General features: G+C 39.5%; 1 protein-coding gene across 13 annotated transcripts; it reads right to left on the bottom strand.

Annotated features, from left to right (window-relative positions):
• Positions 1 to 809: 809 nt before the first annotated feature.
• Positions 810 to 23,740, bottom strand: GLA1 (Folylpolyglutamate synthetase family protein). 13 transcript variants are annotated; one of them, XM_088722425.1, is made up of 12 exons: positions 23,570 to 23,717; positions 23,024 to 23,310; positions 22,069 to 22,122; positions 20,821 to 20,918; positions 17,788 to 17,975; positions 15,634 to 15,696; positions 15,264 to 15,425; positions 9,928 to 10,119; positions 9,672 to 9,771; positions 2,565 to 2,696; positions 2,357 to 2,488; positions 810 to 1,709 (listed from the first exon to the last, which is right to left on the bottom strand). In XM_088722425.1, exons 2-12 carry the CDS (start codon positions 23,134 to 23,136, stop codon positions 1,324 to 1,326), a joined length of 1,620 nt encoding a protein of 539 aa, XP_088578551.1. In that variant the 5' UTR covers positions 23,137 to 23,310; positions 23,570 to 23,717; the 3' UTR covers positions 810 to 1,323. The 13 variants fall into 13 exon arrangements, with proteins under 13 accessions (XP_088578551.1, XP_088578550.1, XP_038985066.2 ...); XM_088722424.1 differs by having other exon boundaries at positions 15,264 to 15,428; positions 23,570 to 23,662; XM_039129138.2 differs by lacking the exon at positions 22,069 to 22,122 and having other exon boundaries at positions 15,264 to 15,428; positions 17,788 to 17,938; positions 23,570 to 23,740.
• Between the last annotated feature and the right edge of the window lie 1,232 nt (positions 23,741 to 24,972).

Below are 24,972 nucleotides of genomic sequence, written 5' to 3'. Positions count from 1 at the left end.
TGTTGCTACAAAATGGATGTAGGATGAGCCGGAGCCATTGAGATCGCAGTAGTTAAACAAACATCATTAATCAATTATAACAAATTATAGATACAACCAAAGAATATAAGTTAGCTGCCATTAGTTTAACCATAGCAACATGCAATCTATATGTGAAAATCCAAGCCTCAATATAGAGTTCGGTTGCAGAACAAGTGAGGGATATGTCTGATTTACCAAGCACCAAATCGGGCTACGAAATAAGAGTCTGGAAACATCCCAAGCACCAAATCGGGCTATGAAATAAGAGTTTGTACTATATAGGGGTATAAGTGGGCCAATGCGAGATAAGTCTATTCTACAAAATTGAATACCGCGGAACAGGCTTGCCCCAATTTTCTTGGATTGCCATTTTCTCCTATACTCTATAATCATTTAACAACCAGACAATTTAGTTTTTGTAATGGCATTCAAACTATCACGAAATTCGATGCATTTTAAATGCAACTTATAACCTCTCTTTATTTCCTGCACCTATCTCCTCATAAAGTTCTAACGCGTGGAAACATAAGGTGTTAGTTTGGGGCCCAAATGCTCTCTCCTTAACCTGCAATTTACGTCCATTTCAGAGAAGAAACAGCATCATTCCTTTGTCAATAGCTTATGTTCAAGTACAAGAAACAGTACCCTCCACTCATTCTGCATGATACAAAGACCTCGAGACTGCCAAGGGTGAGATGAGGTGTGCTTGGCCGAGTTATGGCAAAAGTCGGTGTTCATATTGGTGGAAGGCAACCACCTCTAGAAAACCATACATATACACAGGCATGTAAGAACAAAATCGGGTTCTGCAATGGTTAAAAGCTCCAAAACCAGAATCAGCTCCTCAGCTTATTCAATCAACTCTTTTTTATCCAAGAGTTGAAATTCCAAATACATTAACTTGGGAAAAAACAATTAACATGGAATCCAATAGTCTAAAACATGATGCAAGTCCGGAACGCAAATACGAGATTAAAAGATAGCTCAATCAGTAGGCTGGACTGTGAATCAGGGAAACCCCTTCTCTGCTTGGAGAAGCTTCTAGACTCGGTCTTGAATTGTCCGTGGTCCAGAGAATTTGGAGCCGGTGATTTCTTTGGGCAGGTTGCAAGTCTTGAATTGTCCATAATACGTGAATCACTATCTCACACAAGGATCTTCTCTGCAAGCATGTGGAGTTGGCTCGGCCATGTTTCAATCAAACAGGATGAACACAGAGAGAAATCAATAAACTCTCCATGTTTACCATTCCAATAATCAAGACTAGGTTTGCAAAAGCTAGTCATGTACACAAAGGGGTATTTATACATGGGTGGTCAGAAACTGATTAGTGGTGCACAGCCGTAAGACAGACGACACTACATATAGGGAGCCAGTAGCAACAACAACACTGGGCTTATTACCTATCCTGGACTGGAGCAGCTGAGATGCAGCCTTAATTGACTCACTTACAGATCCAATATGGCACACAACAAACATTGCTGGGCTGTGATCTGAGGATCCTCGTGATTCACTTTTATGACCCTCAAGATTCTTCCCATGGTCAATCACCCCGATATCTACAAAATCAATTCCTAAATCTAATGCAGCTCTAATCCAGAAATCCTTTAACGTTGAAGCTGAAGCAACGCGAGATTTTCCTCCTGCAATGGTCACCTCAGTCAACAGCACAATCTCTGGCCTTGGACCTGGAAAAAAAAAAGATATAGCATGCATGATCCCCCACCAAGAATGAAATTCATGTTGACTAGACATTCTGATTATCCTGAGAGAGATATAACCAAATAAATTATAATTTGTTCAAATGCATTCATTTTTCCCCAAAACTCTACAGTCCTTAGATCTACTTGTGCGAATATGCAGTAAGTTGATTACTTGGTGGAGCACTACTCATACAAAAGATAAAATTGAAATTGCAATGCGTTATCAGCAAGCAAGTGCAGTTCATATCTTGGATTTAAAATGCATGCATGTGAAGGCAGAGTAGAACATTAAAATATTTGGGTTTCACAGTGAAGGCAACAGAAAAGCAGCTACAAAGAAAAAGACAATTAGGAAAAGAAAATAATAAAGACCCATGAAACTAATGCTGGACGGTGGAAAGCTCTACCCCCCCAACACCAAAAACCAAAAAAAATGCTGAATACAAATTAAAAAAGAGTGAAAAATAATTAAAAAAAATCAACATTGCATGACAACAGCAGACAAAATTCAATAAAATGTACAGTGAATAATACAAAATTGCACAGATTACCAGAAGAGTTCCTGAATTTCTTCTAGAAGCAAAAAAAAAGTCAGCTAAGTCATTGAAATTTTGTAAGGATGGTCACAGCACCTGAAAGAAGTTGTTTTGCAAATGCCAGATGATCTTTATCACTAGCCATTGCCACCACAAGAGCCAATGCCCCGTCTGGATGCATCATCTGTATTACATCCGCTAACCCTTTAGCAGATGCTTCAGTATGGGCTGGTATATTTTTCAAAATGTCAATAGATTCTAAAGATAACAAAAAACAAGAGCACGATTAAAGCATCAAGACAACCTCCATCAATGAGTATGGATGTTCCAGATAGTCCAATTGCTGAAGCTTCATCCTGTGTTAGAAATTGGCTTCTCCCAAGCAACTGTGTTCGCTCTAAACCAGCTCGAATAGACTCATCTGATATTGCCCACCCTGGTATTTTCAGAAATCCATCAGGACAATGGCAGGAAATTGTAGTGAGAAGTTGTCAGCAGAAAAGTTGAGCATGATGAGAAGATATAGAACATCAATACAGTTACTACAGTAGATACATAAATATTTGGGTGGCTGGGAGTACCAATTCTTTCCGAGCAATGTATTTAATGAATTATGGCTAAGAGTAACCATAATTTTATGAGTGTTTTGGTTGTGATTATCAAAAACTTGAATAGGACTACAAGTCAGATGAAAAGTTCTATCATCATTGGAACTCATAGTTCTTGCAGGTGCCTGCCTAGACAGCCCACTGAGCAGGTGCTTGTTTATGAAACTGGGACCACCTTTTCGATCGAGCGCTCACCCAGCCCAGCGCAAATGGATGGGACTCACATGACTCAGTGAACCCAGTGGAGCCCAGGCTCCATCCATCCATTCAGATGATCATAAAGTTAATTAGGGGAAAAAAGAAACCCCTAAATTGCAGCCTTTTTCATTACCTTTTCTTTTGAGAGTTAAATTGATTTTGTTGAGATTCAAGAAGATAATTTTTTCTGCTCTTCTAATTGATGATGGAGGAATCTTTATTATGAATTTTCTTTCCAGTTTGAGTTGGATTTGGAGTTTATGGACCTATTTGGATGCCTTGTTGTGGAAGGAGATTGGTGTGGTTGGAGAAGCTAAGCCCTAGATTTCAGAGATAAGATAAACCACCTTGGAAAAGGTATTCATTATCCTGAAAAACCAGGATTATTTACTCCTTTGGCAGCCCGATCTCTGTCTCGATCAATCCCAGCTCCCACCATATTGTCTGAAGAAGGGACCCTTCAGAAGATCTATCGGACCAGCTAGAACTGCCAGCATCAAAAGTGGCCCTTAAAGATGTGATTGAATCAGGTTATCTATTTGTTGCATTGTTGTGATATTGTTGAGAGGGGAACTTTTATTTGTTAGTGATGCAATCGTTAGGAAACTTTGTGATCTGCTTTGCTTTTTCTTGGTGATTCTGCTTTGCAGTCTTCTGAAACAATTTGGTATTCCCTTTTTTTGAGGAAAAACAATTTGTTATTTCTAGTCAGCAGCTGAAGTCAACATATGTGATTTATGTAAAATTGAGTTCATTTCTGTGGTTATCTGTCTGGATGTGCCACATAATGATTCTTCCATAGCTCTTCCAGTGATTAAATGCAATTTTCATTTGTTTTTTGTTTTGGGAAAATGAGAACTTATTTGTTTTATTTTCCTACTGTTTTCTTTTGTATTGTGTTCAGTTTTCATTTTTTATTTATTTTATCAATAACAGGAACGTACCAGGCTTGCTGTTGTTATCATAGTAGAAATATCATGTATAATTGATATGTACCACATCCACATCCAATAAGGATCATGTGCTCTGCATTTTCAGAAAAGAAAAAAATGTTGTATACTCTTATTCTTTTAGTACAAACAATATTTTCATGATAGACTTGGAAGTCTCTTCTTCTTTTTTTTTTTAAAAAAAAAAAGAGTTCATACTTTAATTGTTAGCAATGTACCCTAGAATCGCATAATATGGATTATTTATTGAAAACAGCATCAACAATTGAAATTGAAATACATGAATGCATAAATTATTTTATAATTGTCATACATGGTCTTCTGCCTTGGACATAGGTGATTGCCTAAGCAGGAGGGTCCATTACATGGGGTTGCCTGGGCTATTTGACAACTATGTTGTATTTTCAGTTTTTTTCATTTGGAAAAAAGGCATGCAAACAATGTCTATCAGGCAGACAAGACATTTTGTGCCAGTAATCATCCCAGTTTTGCACAATTGTAAAACTGCCTGAAGCCATATGATAACTCAGTTCAGATTAATAATAATATGCAACACACTTTTGGAAATTATAGGAGGAAAAATTGCAAATAAAACTCTTTTGGAAATTATAGGATGCAAAATTGCAAACTGAATGTAATACAAGCTTGTATTTTGAACCTGCAGTTCCATTAGTGTTATTTGTTCACTAATTTCCAAAACACACCCATAAATGCATAAAAAACTATGGGTTTCAGAGTTTCATATTATGGGTCAGAGACAAGGGCCCAGTGAAAAATTTCCCTCCAACCCTCCCAAGAGAAGGGGTTCAGCAAAAGACCTGGCTGATTCATATTTCTCACCCATAAAACAGCCATTGTAAGTCAGGATAAGGATTCAGAAAAGTGCACGTTATTTAATGAGATGGTAGAGAGGTGAAAGCTAAATTAGAATTCACCAGCACTTTATAGGACAAGGGGTCAATTATCAGCTTAACAATAAGTAGGAAATATTATCATGAAAGATTGATTGGTATCAGGTTTTGTTTAGAAGCGATTCATCCAGATACAGGGCATACAACAGCCTCAAATAGGGTTGTTTGGATTTAGCATAAATCTGTAAGCAAATATTTTCAGAGTATATATATGCCAGTTGCAACTCAACTATACTTGGCTCATAAGTCCTTTACAAGAGGAGTGGATATGAAATGCCAGTGCTATCCCATTATCAATGTCATAAGCCTATAAAAGTCACCAAAAGAAGAGAAAAGGAAAAACCAACATTCATGTCTCAAATTGACAATTCAGTCAAACAAAAGAGCCAACCCCTTGGTCGAAAAGAAGATAAGTCAGAGAAAATACTTTCAAATAGTCCCAAATCCTCAAACCCTGTTGAAATCTAAGAATTTTAGAATTTTTCTTTCCAATTTCCCACCAATTGGCACCAAGAATGACTCTTATAGCATTGTAGAACAAGTCAAATACAAAATCTTAATCATGTGTGAATGAGAGTTTACTTGGACTAGAAATAAGACAGGATTAGGACCTTGTAAGTTAACAAGTATCACACACACATGCAGACCTGATTGACCTAAATCAAACTAAGTATCAAAAAAAAAGAAGACCAAGATCATATTCATAACCTTGGTGTATAACTGGATAAGGTCTTAAGTCTTAACTAAGCCTAAGACAACAAATCTATGTGTTTCTAAAACAAACGTTCCCTCTACGTACAACGAATATATATATGGTGTTTATAATAGATTAAGTAGAGTTGAAAATGGTTGGCATGCCTCTTGATGCTGTTGAATATTTGTCTCAAGAAAGAAAATTTATTTATGAGGGCAATAAAGACTCAGTCATGCTAAGTTATGTAGTTGAATTTGGGGCACCAAAGATACATCAGATCAGGGTCTGCGGTATCGATGATACCGGTGAAGACCGGTTCTGGTACGGTACAGGTTCCGACCGAACCGGTACCGAACCGGTCGAGATAGGAAAAACAAAAAAAAAAAAGCGCCTCAGACGCGCGGACGCGCACCGCCCATGTTAAATGCCACTCTGTGCGGCAATTAAAGCCCACGCGGGGAATCACGGCCAGTGCAAGGAACCGCGTGCGGGCGCGGTTCCCAGTGCGTGGAACGCGAGCGGGCATGAGCGGACTCGCAGTTCCCCACTCGTGCCCGTTTCCCCACTCGACCTGCACGCAGGTTTTTTTTTTCCTTTATTTTTTTCCTCCTTTTCTTCTTCTTCCCGAACCCTCCTTCCCCTCTCTCCTCCACTCTTCTCATCTCTTTCTCGGTTCCTCCCGTTCTCCCGCCCGCGAGCAAGGAAGAGAGGTCCTCCTTCTCCCGGTACTTGCCTTCTCTTCTTCTTCTATTACTCTTTCTTTTCTTCTTCCTCTTCTTCTTCTCTTCTTTCTTCCTCTTCTTCCTCCTCTTCTTCCCCGCTTCTACCGGTGCCGGTCGCACTGATTTCGGTTCGGTACTGATTTTCACAGCCGAACCGTACCGATAGCTGTTGGCACCAGTTCGGTACACCCTGAACCGACCGGTTTCGGTCGGTTCGGCAGACCTTGCATCAGACAGAAATAGCATATCAACTTGAACCCATTAACCTGTTCGACATACCCAACAAATAGGAGGGAGGGGGAAGGGTATTCGAGTCGGCATCTTGTTAACCCAAAGATTCAATTAATTTAAAACCAACCTGTACATTATTAGTGGGGATTGGCATCAAGTTGGCTTCCTACATACCTCGGTCAATAGGGGCGCAGGTAGAGTCTGTAGAAAGAAAGCAAGGGGGAAGGGGGGTTGTGACCTCAATTGCCAGAGCCAACAAACCCTCCTCTGAGGCATCTCCCCATATTCCTACTCTTATTGGCTTTGGCCCTATTGTTGTTAAAAAATGTCAATATCATACTCATTATTCTCCTTAAAGGGAAAAGGCAAGCAGATCATGGTCGTCAAAGAGAGGAGGGGGTCTGAGAGGGAGTTAACAAACCCAAGCTCATGGAATCGATTTGAGTATGGCAGTGCTATGGCTAGGGAGGTGGCAATGGCAGGGGGCATAAGTTTAGGTTAGGTTGGGTTTGGAAGGATGGGCAGGGTGGATAGAACGATCCCGAACCGGACGGTTCCGGCCGTCCCGAGCCATACCAGTGTCTCACTGGTACGGTTCCGGCAACGGAAACAAAATCCATTGCCGAAGCCGGAGAAGGAAAGAGAGAGCTAATGGGAGAGAGGGAGAGAGAGAGAGAGGGCGGGATGCCGGCGGAGTGCCCGTGGGGAGCGAGGCCGCTGCCGCTGCCCCTGTTTCGAACGAAACAGGGTTCGGCCGCAGCCTTAAAAAAATTCACGTTTTTTAAGTAAAGTCGGCAGACACTCCACCGGCGTCCGCCACCCCCCTCCAACCATCCCTCCCCCGCTCGCTCTCTCTCTCTTTTCCTCTCTGCACGGTCCCTCTCTCGATACAAGCCCAGCACGGCCCGTACCAAATCATCCCGCCGGAGAACCGGTACAGTGCCCGGTACTACTGGTTCCTTCAACCTTGAAGATGGGGTGAGGGTCAGAAAGAGGTGGGAGGTTGTTGGGTTGAGAATTAGGTGAACTAATAGGGTTTAATTCTTATTTATCTTATAAACTAGTATTTAGCACATGTGTTGATGAGAAAAGGATATATCGATGCGTACCTATAGTGGACCCCAATATTCTACTCGAAGTGAAAACCATAAGTGTTGCTAAGCTACTAGCTTCACATGAAGAGTCTGGATGGCCATATTTCAGTGGAAATGGATGCTTCACTTTTGACTCCAGCCTTTCATGTGGGACTATATGGTGTTCTCTTTATACGTCATATAAATTTTACTTTGTTTACATTTATAATTTTTCCATTGAGCTTACCTAGACCCAACTAAAACCTAAATAGCTCGAGTATTGGTTGGTTTGTTGTTGATTCAGTCAAATTCAAATTGGGTTTGGGTTGATCGTATTCTGACCAGATCCAAATTTGACCTAACCCAAAGTTGATCCAATTACCAGCCCTAACAACACAACTATGATGGGTACATGGCATAACAATTATCTACTAAATGATTACTAGATATATTTGCATCAAACAAGGTTTGCCGTCTCGATACCGGATCGCATACCAGAACCATCCTATTACAGGGTCGGTACGCCCCTTGTACCACATACCAATTTGGTATTGATACGGTACGGTATGGTCGTACGCATCAGTACCGACCCGCAGTTTGGCATACAACCATCAAAGAATAGCATCAGAAGAGCTGCAAATCAAGCAGCATACTCCAAATTATAATTAAAACTGAATTGTTACAGAATTGGCTTAATTTAGTTGCTTCACATGGTTGGATCCAAACATTAAATCCACCTAATAAATCAAGTGGGACACGACAAAATTGGAACCATATCCATCTAGTTCAAAATACAAAGAATAAAACAGGTTAAAGAGCTTTAATTTTATTGATAAGATCTAAACAAGATCTCATACAATTCGTTCTCAAACAGGCTGGAATTTCTAAATCAAAGTCTAAGAAACTTTGGTTACAGCTCAAAGCATCGATAAGATGTAAAGAAATGAAGAACCACTGGGCAAACAATTATTCATCAACAAAGCCTTATAATTTAGGACCCTTGAATGTGAATCTCTAACCTATCCATATCCGTAGTTTAAGTGATGCTACCTCAACCCCTTCTGTCTGATAGTACTGAGCACATGCTTCAGGACTTGTAAACTTGAAATGAGGATGCAGGAATCATAGCTTTCATCTTCTTTATCTACAAGTCATGGTGGGGACAGGGTTATGTGCCAATGAGTTGTTGCAGAGGCATCATAGTGGTAGGAGTTTACAATTGTAGTTTAACCATCCAACCAAATGCAACAAGCTGGTGATCACATTATGCTTAGACATAGAAACCTAAACTAGAAGCCTAAAATCCTCACCCATGCTTGTCTTTAGCAATACAATCGAAATTGCCACCTTCAAGAGAAACAGATGCTTAAAAGAGTCCCAGTATAGGAGGTAAAATATGGATACAGGGTGATAGAACGTGTACAAAGACTTGATGAAAGTAAAGAAGGAACACTTCATCCAACATGACGAAGAATGAAGCATTGAATAGAAACAATTCTTGAAAGCAGATTCATAAAGCCAGCAAAGAGTTTGACAAAAAAAAAGGAGGGACGCATGCATGTTTTACATGCAAGTGTGATGTAAATTGAGAGATAAAAAGACCGACTGCCCAATTTATAAAAACAATGAAACAAACTGAAGACACCTTCATTCAGGCATAAAATCACAATACTTCAAACCTCCTCTTATCTAGACTTGTAGATTTGGGAAGAATGATATATTGAAGAAAAGACAAAGGAAGCAAAACATTCATAAATTTTCTAAATAATGGTATCTGGTCACAGAAAATCATGCCACTTGTCATGACGATGTTCGTGTTGTTAATACTGAATGACAAGCAACTTTTTCTTGACATACAAATAGCTTGAGTATCTTTTTTTCCCAGGTATGGATTAAATAATAGCTGGTCATTGGATCTCATATTTGGAAAAGATATAATTCTTATTTCTTTTCTCTGTCTTGCAACCTACTGGATTTAGTTTTCCAAATCAAAGATGAGGAAGTCAATGAAATGATGTTCTTACCTTGACTACGGAGGCAGAGTGCTGTACAAGTGGCTGTAACAGCATTTAAACGTTGGTGATTTCCCAGCATGCAGAGTTTTACATTAGGTAAGTCGATAGACTGCAGGAAAAATTGAGACCTCTTTCAGATGACTAACTCTGAGCAGTATTGAAGAAATATTACATTCTTCTTAAAAGACAACAGCTAACAGAGTAATAATTAGCCTCCTCAAACTAAATCCAAGTCTTAAGACAAGAAAGTTTTTACAGTCTGTACCAATTGTAAATCTTTCTGAACTTGGATGAATATGTCACATGTTTGATAAGAGTTCCCATTTTCTCTTCCAGAGCATTTTAAAACACTCTGGATTCCTGGATCACATGAAGATATAACTGGAGAGTTCATTAAGAAAGCTCTATCCCGAATAATATGCTCAATATGTGGTTCAAACGGGCCACCAATGACCACCTGAACAATTTAAACAGTGAATAGAGTCATAATGACAATTATAACATGTAAATATGTAAGTAGATAATGCATTGAACAGAATACGAATGCAATGAATAATATCAACAAGTTCAGTTTTTTCATTCTGTTATTATTACTATCAGTCTTGCTACTACTGTTATTACTATTACTATTCATATAAGCATGATATTATATTACCATAGCAAGGAACAATTTTATTAATATGTGCATAAAATAGTTGAGAAAGATTATCTTTATGGTTCACCGTGTCGGACTATATTGTCCCATAGCTGGCATACTGTACGTACTGGTAGTGAACCGATACTCAGTATGGGGGGTGTACCAAGTATCACCACAAACTAACCCGTATAGACACCGTACCAGCAACATACTGGTATGGGTACTGAAATTGATATTGCAAACTATCTTATGTTGATAGAGATTGCAGCCCATCATAAGAATGCACAATAGAGACAACCAATCAGATGTCTGTTCGACATCAATGGGTAACGCTTAACAGTTATATCAAGGATAGCAGATATACTAATTGAACATGGTGATCAACTTCATCAGATAAACCATAATGATTGACCTAAGCTCTTAATTGCAAAATACCTCAGTTATTTTTGGGCCTAAGTTACTATTTGCAGATATCCAAACTCATGTCAATATCTGTGGATTTATTGCGGTCTGACTCCTTTTTTTTTGGGTTACATCAGTTATGAAGACCTTTCTGTCCAAGGTTAGCTACACCTCAGCCTGGAAGAATAGGTAGAGCTTACCTTGCAAAAAAAAAAAGCATAGATGTGTAGAAAAGCATTCTATGTTTAATCTCATCCTAGAGAGCATGACAAAAGGCCTTCTATGTTTTTTTTTTTTTAGCCATCAAACATACATAGTGCATTGGCATAATTATCCCATCGCAGAGGTGGTAATTAAAAATTGAAGCTCCATTATATGTAAGAAGATAACTGCCACATTCAATCAAAGGCATGAAACTATCAAAATAATGACTTATGGAGGGAACCTCCAGCACCCAAGCTTGATCTTCCCTAACCGAGCACATAGCAGGCTCTACGTGTTGTTTACTTGAACAGCTCTTGAACAAGATACTCTTGCAACAAGCAACATATGAAGATGTTAAAGTATGGAAAGTGGATGTTAACTACTGGGCAACAGATGAACAGTTAATGAACAGTTTTAATGTGACTACCAACTCTGGGAGTAAAACTAAGTGTTGGGAGTGGCAATGACTTGGAATGGCATGGGTTGCCATGTCAAAAGCTCTTAGCACTTACCTGTCCCGTTAAAAGAATTGAGCCATACCCAACCACCTACCCAATCTTTCTGTCATATACCCTAAAAAATCAAAACAAAATAGGCTGAAGAAGGCTTCAGAGTTGAACTCCAATTAAAAAGACAGAGGAGAGGAAATTAAAATGTAAAAAGAAAACAGGATAAATCCTGACACTTTGTCCACTTTACTTCTCTCTTCAGATATTTTGTTCAGTCTCTTAACCAGTTCTCCTAATCATCCAAGTTAAAGCTTGAGTATCCCTTTATGATCATCTGAACTTCCAAAGCCTGCTAGAACTAAGAAGCAGATGCATGGGGATGGCGGACCACTACAGGAAAAAGAGAGACAGAGGAAGAAGAAGGAAAGGAGGAAGAAGAGGTTATAGAGACGCGGGAAGAAGATGTTATAGAGACGCAAGAAGAAGAGAAGAGGAGGAGGAAGAAGAAGAGAAGAAGAGAGAGAGAGGAGGAAGAAGAAGAAGAAAGGAGGCTAGGGTTTATTCAATCATTCAACTCCCCTAATTTATGAGCGGGGTGGCCCTCATATAAGCCCTACATCATGAGTTGACCAAATCAACAATTAACAAATAATCAAACTTGACTCCTTCAAATAATTGACTAAGTCAATTAACTGCTTACAAACCAAATTAAACCTTACTAACATTAGACCATTAAACCAATTGATTACACCCAAAATTGGACCTTTGTAATTAGGTCTTACATTGATCAATTGATCCAATCACTTGACTCAACACGACTTAACAGCTAACCCAATTGACTTGACTAAAGCAAATGACCAAATCAACTCGACCAATAACAAAAGCAACTAATTGACTCCATCATCTGAATGAGGGACTCTGATATCCCCATCAACTCCTTCCAGGTGGGAAGAACTCGACCCCGTCGAGTGCAGATCTGGCCGAAAAAATTTATGCAGGCACGATGAAGGTGATGCGGTTGGGACCAAAGTTGGCGAAGAAGGTGAAGGCATACACGACAATGAAACCGATGTGGTTGTTGTACGGTGTGAAAGGGATTGGGAAGGGGAAACTGGTTATTGTGTAAACGGGATTGGGGAAGGGGAACCGGTTGTGGTGTGAACGAAATTGGGGAGGGAGTTGTGGGCTTGGGCTGTCAATGGGTTGTGGGCGCGTGGGCTTGAGCTGGCAAATAGGGGTGGGCGCTTGGGGTGCTCTATGGGCTTGGGGTCGGTTGAGGGGAAGGAAGGTGGGGAGAGTGGAGTGTGCAGCTGGGTGGGATGCGGCCGAAGGGAGGTGGGGTGAGGGAGCCGACAGCAGAGGAGCGGCCGAAAGCCTTGGGTGGCGGCCGATGGAGGAGATGGAGGGGAGGCGGCTGCGGGGCGACCGGAGGCGACTCTATGGTGCGAGAGGAGGGGGGAGACAGCGGCAACGGGTGTGGCCTGTGGAGTCAAGGGGGGTTTGGTGCTTCTCGGCGGAAGGAGAAACGGCAGGCGGCGGTCGGCAGCGATAAGGAGGGGGCGGAGCTGCAGGGGCGCACGACGGCAATGGACGTCTCCTCCGGATCCAACCTGATCAACGACGGGGCTCACGGCACGGCACGGCACGGGGCGGTGGAGATGGCGGCTTGCGGTGGCACGGCGACGGCTCGGCTCGGCGGTGGCCTCGGTGGCGCGGCGACGACGGCGGTGGTGGGGCAGTCGCAAAGAGGAAGATGAACAGGTAGGGTTTTTTTTTTTTTGTCGGTCACGTGCGGTCACGTGCAAATCTTTTTTTTTGTGGATCCAAGTCACCGGATCTTGGGTAAATGGGTTACCGGATTCTGGCACTTACCCGTTACCCTGATCTTCAACCTCCCGATGGATTCGGGGGTGGGGGTTCCGTTCCTCGCGGCGGTGACTGCGAGGGACGGGCGGCTCCAGCAGGCGGCGGCTTCCAATGGCGAGCGTCAAAGGGGCGACGTCGCGGGAGTGGTGCCGGTGGAGGACGGAGAGAGGCATTGGACAGAGGCTTGACCTGAGAGATCTAGGGCTCGTTGGTGCTCGTCCTCGTCGTCGGCCGGTGCTAGCCCTAGTGGCGCGGCGGAACTAGCTCGTGGTGGTGCGGCAGGAGGATGTCGGGTAGGGGCGAAACAGCGTGGAGGTGGGTCGCGAGCGGTGTGGTGCGTCGGCGGGGCGGCGAAAGTCGGTGGAGAAGAGCCGAAACAGGAACTTTTCTTCCTCTGTTTTTGAAACCGAGGGGCTAGAGGGGACGCCAAAGAGGTCCTCCCCTTTTTTAGGTGAAAGCCGAGCGAAATGGGCCTGGTGAAATCGAGAGAGAGGAAAGAACTGGATCATGGCTTTGACAGCAGGGGCAAAACCGAGGCTCTGATACCAAGCTGATGGCGGACCACTATAGGAAGAAAAGAGAAAGAGAAAAAAGAAGGAAAGGAAGAGAAAGAAGAGGTTATAGAGATGCAGGAAGAAGAGGTTATAGAGATGCAGGAAGAAGAAGAGAAGAGAAAGAGAGGAGGAAGAAGAAGAAAGGAGGCCAGAGTTTATTCAATAATTCAACTCCCCTAATTCATAAGCGGGATGGCCCTTATATAGGCCTTACATCATGAGTTGACCAAATCAACAATTAACGAATAATCAAACTTGGACCCTTCAATTAATTGACTAAGTCAATTAACTGATTTCAAACCAAATTAAACCTTACTAACATTAGACCATTAAACCAATTGATCACACCCAAAATTGGACCTTTGTAATTAGGTTTTACATTGATCAATTGATCCAATCACTTGACTCAACACGACTTAACAGCTAACCCAATTGACTTGACTAAAGCAAATGACCAAATTGACTCGACCAATAACAAAAGCAACTAATTGACTCCATCATCTGAATGAGGAACTCTAATGTCCCCATCACATGGTAATTGTTCTACTATTTATGCATTGTTCTGGTGTTATTTGCGAAGCAAACGCTATTGGAAACAGCATGCAGAGCCCTTTACCAAGCAGGCAAGATTGCTAACACACCAGAAGGAGCTGGTCCATACTAATGCAGACTTATGTGCAAGGAAGAACCTCTTAGCGTGCAAGGTATTTAATTACTTCCATGGATGACTTTACTTTCATACATATAAGTAGGATTTACTTTTTTTTCTGAATTGCCCTATGTCCATCGTTAGGAGAAGGAAATTGGTTTGCTATATTTTATGTTAAAGATCTAGTAGTGGAGGTGAGTTCTGTTCTAGAGGCAAGACTTTTAAAAACAACATGGGATCCGGCCCTTTACACTCCAAAGCTGAATGGAGTCACAGTGGAAGAACAAATCAACGTTGATATGGCAAAGTTTATGTTAAAAAGGCATAATGACAGAAAGCAAAAATACCACTATACTGGGGCTAAAACTGGATTTTAAGGGTTTGACCAACCTATGGTGACCCATTCAGCAAAGGACCCAAACTCAAACTAAACCCACTTGTGATACATTACTCTTGGCTAACCAATCTAATAATTAAAAAAAAATGCTCATTCAAGGATACGCTTGCCTGGTTATTTCAGGCAAGCTCAGGCAGGTTGGCAGGTCTATGTCAGAAATTGCCAAACCTAGTTATTATCAATGTTATGCCGGCAACCTATCAACAAAGATACACAAAAATGAGTCTACATTTTCATTTGCACAAGGGTGCTATGACAGAGGATGTAACCATACAAGAAGGAAGAGAGAAGCAGGCCTTGTCATGTCAATTTAAATAGAAGGGCTAGATCTCATTAATTATGGCAACGTGAAGTGTAAATAATGAACAATTAATAAGCTATAACCTTGAAGTCTAAAAATGTTTGGTGAATGCTAATAGACTAGGAAGTGCAAAGTACACAACTGGGCACCCATGCTTGATAATTCCTGATTTTGCCATCGCAATGCTTTCCAAGGAGCCACCCAACGCGGCCAAGTGTTCCTCACCTATTGATGTTATAACTGCTACAGAAAGTTCAGTGTTGCATATGACATTTGTTGCATCCCTAGCTCCCCCAAGGCCTGCCTGCTAAGAAGAAATCAGGTTACAGAAGCCATGACAATCACCGTAAGTCGCAATTCCATGCTTAATTCATGAAAGAAAATAAACAGATTAGATTGATACTAGATGCAGTAACAATGATACATTGACGGTCATGCTTGACAGAAATCACAGTGCTAGGTTAAACAGTAGTGCACATAAATTCTATGGTTAATGAGCAAAAGTTACTCACTTCAATAATAGCAATGTCAACCTTTGCTTGAGAGAATAGGAGAAAGGCCAGAGCTGTGAACACCTACACAAGAATTCTTGGTAAACATTGGAGGAAGTCATAATGGAAAATAAATAGAATCGGGCATGGCACACAACAAATAACATGTTCTAAGAGATAAAGATGATGCAAGGTCCTGTACGGAAACAACAAGATATGCTATTTCCTAGCAGAAAGGGTCCAAAGAACTTGAGAATCAGGTGGGCATTAACTGAGACCTGCCTGCATGTGCAAGTCGGATGCAGCAAGAAATGCTAAACCGGCCCGTACCGGCCGTGTACGGGCCGGTTCAGCTCATATCGAACCGGTACCGGTGCCGACCTGGCTGTACGGGCCGGTTCAGCTCATATCGAACCGGTACCGGTGCCGACCAGTCCAGCCATAGAAAATAGTTTCGGCTCCGGTACGGCCGAACCGGACGGAACCGGACCGACTTGGTGCGAACCGGCAGCACCGACCGGTATACCGATCCGTACCGGTTTGGCGATCCTTGGGATGCAGTCCCACATTGACACCTCAACCATTGTCAACTTCACCCTAAGCAAATATCATACTCATGCTCTCTCACCCTCAAAAATGAAAAATATATTTGTATACTTGGACAATAACTAATGTGTTTAGATGTTATAAAGGCAAGACCAATGGAATATTTTGGATGACCAAAATTTACAAATTTACACTCTAATAAAGGCAACTCACCAAAGAAAAATGACTGCTTAATGAAGCTGCATTAATTATCAATTAATATGTCCTATGTAACCATGTTCGGTATAAGGCCCAACAACAGATTAAGTTCTCCAACTGGAGAATACAAAGTGAGAGCACAACTCAAACAGTTTCAACAGCTAGATTCTTCCCCCATAAGGTGTCTTCTGAAGGTGTTGCAAGAAACCTTGTTAACAACTAGAATACACTTATTTTTTAGCTTGACAAAAAAATATCACCTTGGATAATCTATAGTTATACAACCCTAAAATGATTCAAAATGGCATAAGAATAATTCTAATGCATCCAACATGCGGACAAGATGTGCCATGGACAAGAATCAACTAGGGCTGCCTGTGCAATGGAATCTCTCTTCTAACCCACACATAATGAATTCCTTTTTCTTTGTCCACCCCACCACTCTTCCTTTCCCAATTGCACCTTCCTAGAAAGAAACTGAAGAAAGCACACCAAAAAACTGAACTGACTGATACAATTAATAGGTTATGAACATGAAAAGCAGATGCATGAAGGTTCAAGATACTCATCAAGATATGATTCATATGAACGTATAGAATGAAAAGTCCAAAAGAGGTGTAACAGAACATATAATGGGGCTCTGCAAAGTCCTGTTTGTAGAAATGACTACTTTTCCATTGTTTCTGCTTAATCCAAAGGCATAACATCGACAAATCAATAATATCAATATTTGTAACATGGAGTGGGATCTAGCAGAAGCAGTATTGAAATAAACCACTAATCTGACATGACTTAATCATTGAACTATGCCTACTGACAGTTTATGTTGAGAACATGATAAGAAAATTCACCTTGCTATCAAAAAGAACTAGTACAGTAGGAGAGCCACAACCTGTCAGATCATTTTATATCACTTGATCAACTGCAGCATATCATGCACATGAACAGTATAACATTCTCATTTTACCATTGTTTAGCGTAGTATAAGTATCACACTGTATGTTTGTAACTTGAGCTATGCAACAGATAATTAATAGCCCTGTACGAAAAGACATATGATGGTGTTTCACATTTGATATATATATATATATATATATATATATATATATATATATATATATATATATATATATATATATATATATACTTCCTGAAATGAAGTTGTAGTAAGCTTGGTTCGGAAGGTCTTTCCAATGAATTGAAATAAAATACAAGCCCTTTTGCAGGGCCTTTATTTAATAGGTGGCACCACTATCAAAAGAAAAAAAATGGAGAAAGAGGAGTAATACATTATTATCAATTCATGTTGGATTTCAAAGCTTTAGTTTTAAACATCATAACAGTCATTGCAAGAATAAACTGATACAAATGCATACAAAGATGCAAGACATTATAATACAATGCTTTTACAGATCAATAACCAATCAATACCTCAAAATGTGTCAGAGCTCCATTTTCCAGTTCTATTGAGTGATCAAGAATTCCCTTCACCCGATGGAAAACATTCTTCAATACCTCAGCTGAAACAGGAACTCCATTTCTTCCAAAAGATATGCGTTCTCGAATCGTCAAGAGATGTGGGCTGCATGAGTGAAAGATGAAGGGCTTTGAAGTCAACTCTGACATAACATATTTAAAAGGATATATCAGCTAGAATGCAACAGTTAGAAAAAGCCTGAACAGCTGAATTGAAGTCGGCTATTAAATATTTCATTGCCTTCCATATTAGAAGCACATACCTGATCGAAGCAAGCAGGAAAATACTATAAACAATTTTGACACGATTCTATCTTATGTGACTAGAAAACTGAAATCTGAAAAGCTTACTGGAACCAAATAACAGAAACATCCACAAAATGACATTTCAGAACAAAGAGGTAAAGATAATTTGAACTACTAATATAATAGTAAATCCAAATGACTTCTCATGATCCACAATCAAACAAGTATCTTAAGATTGCACACCTGAAAACTTTCTCTTGATTACATAAGAAACAATGTTTATGATTGAGTCATAATCAATTTCTTTGAATCGCCGAAAGAAATTATAGAACTTCATTGTTTAAGCAAAACAAAGAGTAAAGACCACCTTTACTTTACTATAATCATAGCCCCCATCCAATACTACAAATGCAGCCACAAAATTAATCTCTGCTAATTCAACTTTTCCATTATTAACTTGGGCTAGTAGCAAGTCACAATTACTCTTAATAGCTAAATTCTGTATTCGAATATGAGGATGTAGATATCTAATGATCCCTGTGTCACCTAGTGGGTGACAACAGAACAATGAGGGGGAGCTTAGGACCTCATAAAGGACTGTCAACTGAAAAGTATAATCTCAGATATGTAACTTCGAGACCAACAAGGAAGACAGTGTGTTTTGCAATCTTACACCTCCATGAACACACAAGAGAAATCATGATATCGATTGTATAATTTCAGGTCCACATTGGGACAATTCATGGACCTGTAAGGTCAAAATTTACTTGGATTACGAGTAACTTAAGGGTCTAAATTCATAACTAATTTTCCCCCAAAGATCTTGCAACACCTTGAAGGAAATATATATATATGAGTGTAATCTATAAAAAATTTTTAAGATGGGCAATTATAGGAGCATCACAACTTCCCACCACCAAGAAAAGGTATTAGATAATCTGTGCATTTTTTATTAATTGTAGACACCACGCAACTGAGGAATACAACAAAGGTGTTTAGAGGGGTTTATTAAGATCATCAAGGACATCTATAAAATAGCCGTGCCCAGTGGCATACGTGGTTGTGGAAAGACAAGCTTACCAGTTACAGAGAGAACATATTCTTAACACTTCCTTGATATTTAACAGAGTCTAAGAGTTCATTATTTAAGAACATAATGCAGCAACAGTTCAAATAAGAACAAAGTTGCATAAGCAAAATTATGATAGTAAGTATAAGAATCAATTGAGCTTGCAGTAGAACTAAGATATACATTGAATGAAATTTCAATAGGAATAGAATTAAAAATAAGATCACAATCAGAATTTATGTCCAAGAAACACCTACTTTTGATAGTTTTCCTCACCTTGGATCTATTATGTAGTAAAATGGAGTAACAACAACGAAAATATATTTGTGAAGTTCATCATGGTATTAAGAGAATTATCCATAGGTCATATGGTTGGCAAGCTTGTATGGTTTGAAATGCTAGACAGTACAATGGGCTAAAAGACATCAGATGTACTTAACAGAGGTAAGGATTCTGAAGTAAATAAGTAATAAAATGGAATATTGTTCAAAAATACATAAAAGAGGGCAAAGGAGTCGTATCGGTCCAAACAAAAAGGTGAAGAGCCAAATGATTTGGCATTGCCATGCACAACTAAGATCTCTAGAGGCTTAACGAGCAGACAGGCTAAGCTCAAACGAGATGGGTCAGAATGATGATGAAAGACCTAAAACACCAAGCTATTAATCGGATGTATGACTTATGCTAATAAAAGATATTTTTAAGAAAAAAGTAGATTCACGGGACAGTCCCCAAAGCAAAACAATTCAACCTCAGAAATAGGGAAAAAAAAGGAATTTCTACACATACAAATAAATAAATCATTGTAATAAATTGAAAAATTAATGGTTTTCTGTGAGAAAAAAAAATGTGCTTGTCAAAGACCACAAAGCAAGGCTGTGAAAAGAAATGTAATAACATATCAATAGAATTGTCAGGACACTTTAGATTGACAGCATGATATTTAAAATAGTTGAAAACACACTGTCCCTTGTTAAATACTCCAAAAATCTATGCCAAGTGTCAACACACTGTGAAGTAATGTTGTGGATATCATGGAATGTTGTGGATATCATGCGATGCCATGACATGTCATGTCCAAGTATCTAAAAGTGTTTGCATTCTCCAACTTCTAAAAATATGTACTCTTTACTTGTAGAGAAAAAAATATAGTATGACAACAAAAAGAATTCACTGATATTTCTAGAAATGGTAGGTGTAAAAAATGACTAACTAAAGGAGAGGTTGGAAGTGTCAAGATCATCTATGCAAATTGCATGAATCATCCTGCAACATCTATTTTAGGTACAAATATATTTCTATGAACACAGAAAAAGAAAAGAAGAAAAAATGGAGAAGAAATGGAGAAAAAATATGGCACCTTAATTTGACATCCATCATTCAGGAGTTTCAGTTTATGTAATAATATTCAATTCATTTGAAACAGAATTTGCACAAATTACTCACCCCAGCATCTGAAAATTATTTGTAAGAATTGATTTAAGGTACAGTGAAAAGAATGACAAGCTCAGCTTCCTCATAAACAGCATCCATGGTGCAATATATATACATATATATATAATGAGAAGTAAAGGGAGAAAAAATATACAGTCCACCTTGCTCTTTAGCTTATGCCTTTTCAGAATAAGTCATCTCTAAACTAATGGCTAGAAAGAGAGGAAATTACTAAATACCTAGTATAACAGCCGACCAGGTAGCCTTCTTCTCGCAAGATATTGGAGAGAAATGCTGCAGTTGATCCTTTTCCTTTGGTGCCAGCAATATGAACAGCCTACAGATGTTGCACTCCAGTGAGGCTCTGATTACAGTTGATTTTCTGGTTATAGTGTTGCCCAATGGCCCCAAACCCATGCAAAGTTAAAGATGAACACGTATAGGGAGGGACCCCGGGGGGGTGGGGGGGTGGGGGTAACATGTCAATAACCTAGGTCAATGTTAAGGCAATAGAGCCTAAAAAAAGGGGGCCCATCAGTCCCTAACTTAGCTTCTATATTCCAACTTAAACCTGCATATAACTTCTCCAAACCAAAGATCAATTAGTTATGCTCTGAAGCATCATTACTTGGGTCTATCCTATCAAATCAGCACATTTAATGTGAATTTTCTATTGAAACTGACTTATGGGATAGATAACTTAGTTCATTAGAACCTTAATCCAATTGTTGAATTGATACAAGTTTGGACTGACCTGTGATAGTGTCAAGTACTTTAGCCTGACACCAGAAAAGAGAAAAAAAGAGGGTTACAAAAAAGGCTCACTTGTGACTTGGCCAATTCATCATGCTTGAGTTCTAAAGTTGAGCAGTACTTATGATTCTGATGGGAATGCAATAGGGTACTGCACATCTATGCATCCTAGAAGGCCAAGACATGCCAGAAATTGCATTTCTTTAACATAAAATGATTAAATGTGACATCCAATCCTGCCCTAAGGTTGATAGGGTTTATTTTTTAATGCAATCCGCTGATACAATAGAGCTGCAAGATGTCAGGTCAAAGGACAAGAAAGAACTGGAGAAAGGGAAAATAAAAGAGGGTGGGGGGAGACAGAATGATAACATTAAAAAACCACAATCAACCAAGAAAATAGAACAATCAGTAAGTAACTCTTTGCTCCTTCTTGAGTTATCTTCTTTCCTCTATACATGTAACTTAAGCCCTGAGAAACATATCTTTATATGCTCCCCTCTAATTGAATTAACGTAGAAATTTATGTGATTCAAACACATATTCAAATTCCATACTCAAGATTTAGGCAATAGAGAAAATGCATACACATAAAATTAGCATTGAAAAGATAAGGGTGCTCACGTATGTGCATTAAAAAAAAGTTAGAAAAGACTTAAATGTGAATTATTAAACAAAAAACTTTGAACTAATACCAGAAACCATTAAGTGTCGGAAAACAATTAGCATCATACATGATAGACAAACTCGATGAAGAGGGGTTAGCATCTTTGAATTTGCTGAAGAGCCTGCAAAAAGACCGGAAGCTTACAAAACTAAGAAGAAGTTTTTATACCAAAAGACAAGGCTATTGAAAAGAATTAAATATTAGATAATTCAAAGAGTTAACCGCAAATAAAAAGAGATAAGGCCTTTTTGTTATAGTTGTGATCACAAACAATTTATACATAAACACAATGTTTGCATATCAAGTCCAGAAGTTAATATGACTACTAGAATTTGAGGAAAACCAATATCAATTTGGAAGCACCAATATAAATTACTCTCAGCTGCTTGCATCAACAGCAGGCAGAGAAGTGAAGGCAAGAGCACGGAAACAACGCTATTAAAACATTATGATACAGAAAGACCTAGTGATAATTCATAAAATATAAACTAAAAGTTATGAAATAAGAACAATGACAAAAATAGCTTTTCTTTGTAAAGAAAAAGAAGGCGAAACAGCATCTACTCATTTCTCAACTAATCTTTCTTTTAATAAAATAGGTGTTGTGGAGTGGATGGTGATCATGGACGGATCGGGTGTTCTCAGAAGTGGCAATGAGTGGTTGCAGCACACTAAATAAAAGATTGTGGCCACCAAGAATTCATCAGCAAACTACTGCAAGTAAATACACTTAACGAAATGCCAAAACATAAAGACAATACCCGTTACTAATCCCCAAAGTAACACAAACATAGGGCACAAATAGCTAAAATAAAAAGGTACTGATGTATAAATGATCTATAAACTCTCGCCCTTTATATAACTTCTAATGTTAGATACAAAGAAATCTTGCCTCTTTCAGGTAATGGGTTTCACCTCGTGATTCTTCTATAAAACCATGAAATTTAACACAAAGTAAGAGTCGGCAGGCAACACAAAGAGATCAATCAAAAAGGCATTCGTTCCCGAAAATTATTACACACCTTAAATTGGGTGTGCGGATTGCCAAGTCGTTGCAGCAGCCGCCGCATCCTCCCAAGATCAAAACCATCATCACTGTCCGTTCCAGCTCCTCTTGGCACACCCGATCGCTCATAATTCTTGAGATTCTCCATGTAATCCAAGAAATCGCCAAGCTCCGGATCCTCCGACATGGCAGACTGCAACCTCGATCGCAAGAATCTTGGGGCCAATCTTGAAACTTCAGTCCCAATCCTCATATGGCAAAATGAGAAAATCGATCTGGCAAGGCATTGCATCCCTCTTTTCACTGAATCAAAACAAATTATTATCAAGATCGGTGCGTTCTGGAAGGAAAAAGAAACCAAAAGTGGCTGTACCGATCAAGAACTCGGACAACGACTTTCTTGGATAATTTAGAAATTTGAGAGCCATCCAATGGAGACTCAGATACTCTAGAAAAATAAATGGGTACATCAAAGATTTTCACGAAAAACGAAACAAAGATTATCTTTTAAAAAAAGATGGAAATTGGGCATCGAAGAGAAGAAAAAAAAAAACCCACTGACCTCTGACGCCTTCTAGTTCGGCTTTCCTTTCCAAAATTCCACGGGGCGAATGGACGTCGTGGGAGTGAGACCGGAAGAAGGACGGAGAGGGGTGAGAGATGGGATTGCAGCGGAAGGGTTTATAAGAACTGAGGAGAGTGGTCATAATGCGTTTCTGAGGAACCGGGCCCCTTTTTAGTTTTTAAGGAATCAAGAATGGGTTTAGACGACTGGGATAAGATTAGACCGGCCGGCTTGTTTTTCCCCTCCTAATTAAACGTTGCCCTTCGAACCGGCCGTTTTATTTGGACGCGGTTTGCTTCGCATGCACCGGCTTTTGCAGGAGCCTGTTGTTTTTATTTATTTATTTATTTTTTTATTTTATGCTCAAGACAGATAATTCATACAATACGTGTATGAATACGTCTAATAAAAAAAAAAATTACGGAGCTCCGGAGGCAGTTTTCCATCCCCAGCCCATAAGGTACTACTGATATAGTTAGCCATATAGGCAGCCACCCAATGCGCTGTCCGGTTAGCTTTTCTAAATATACGCTTAGCTTGGACGATTCCACCATTCCTCATCATCATTCAAATGTCTCGAAGTAAAACACAGTCGTAGTCAGTAGCCTCGAATCCTTCTAGATCTAGCTGATTACCGTGGCCGAGTCACCTTCCAAGATGACTGAACTAGCTAGTAGCACTCGTCAAGCATATCGAAGGCCTGTCTAGACAGCCTTCAACTCCGCACCGGGGACCATGATGTCGAGTAATTAAGCCTCTTTCAAAGCCAACCGAGGATCCGTCGTCGTCGTCATCCTGCTCGTCGCCTCAACATCCAACAACCTCACCGCCCTCAAGTTGATCAAAGAAATTAGAGGTGGGAGGGGAACGGGCAGGAGGATGGAAAGTTAGGCCTCCACTTTGGTAACGATAACCTGATGAGATAGCCTACCTGCATCAATTGCTAGAATTTAATAGTTTTTCATTAGATGCAAGCGGATCGTCTGAAGATTAAGATTTAAAAAGTTTACCCAAAAATATCAAATTCAATTTTAATATTCAATTTAGCTAGTTATATATTAGATCATTATCAATATAATTTTTTTTTATCTTTAAATTTTCTAAATGCTCGTGACAATTTACTGCTTTTGCCTTAGCTTTCCAATTTTCTCCTTAACTTGAATGGCCTAGCTGATCTGGAAACCACTCCTGTGGACTGTTTGTAAAGCCCAAGGAATGATACTATACTAAGATTCTATCTAAAAACCCATGCATTTAGATGGATGGATCAAAAGTGTATAAGCACCACAAGAATTTTTAATCTATCTAATATAGAATTGTTATTCCTTTGACACTTTATATTTTAAATGCTTTCTTATGTTACAGTAAAGATAAAAAATGATTAGTTTGGAAATCTACCA

Source organism: Phoenix dactylifera, chromosome 5 (assembly GCF_051530095.1).
Source record: "Phoenix dactylifera cultivar Ajwa chromosome 5, Ajwa_hap1_PhDact_Kaust_v1.1, whole genome shotgun sequence".
Lineage (NCBI taxonomy): Eukaryota > Viridiplantae > Streptophyta > Magnoliopsida > Arecales > Arecaceae > Phoenix > Phoenix dactylifera.
Note: the sequence above shows the minus strand (reverse complement) of the source record. Positions and strands in the feature narration are given on the sequence as shown.

Excerpts from the sequence above, each read along its gene's own strand:
- GLA1 (XM_039129138.2), bottom strand. The coding sequence starts at position 23,714 with ATGACCACTCTCCTCAGTTCTTATAAACCCTTCCGCTGCAATCCCATC. Across the intron at positions 10,120-15,263 it reads TTATCAAGCATGGGTGCCCA|GTGGTCATTGGTGGCCCGTT; the intron begins GTTGTGTACTTT and ends TAAATTGTTCAG. Across the intron at positions 2,697-9,671 it reads ACTCTGCCTCCGTAGTCAAG|GGTGGGCAATATCAGATGAG; the intron begins GTAAGAACATCA and ends TGAAAATACCAG.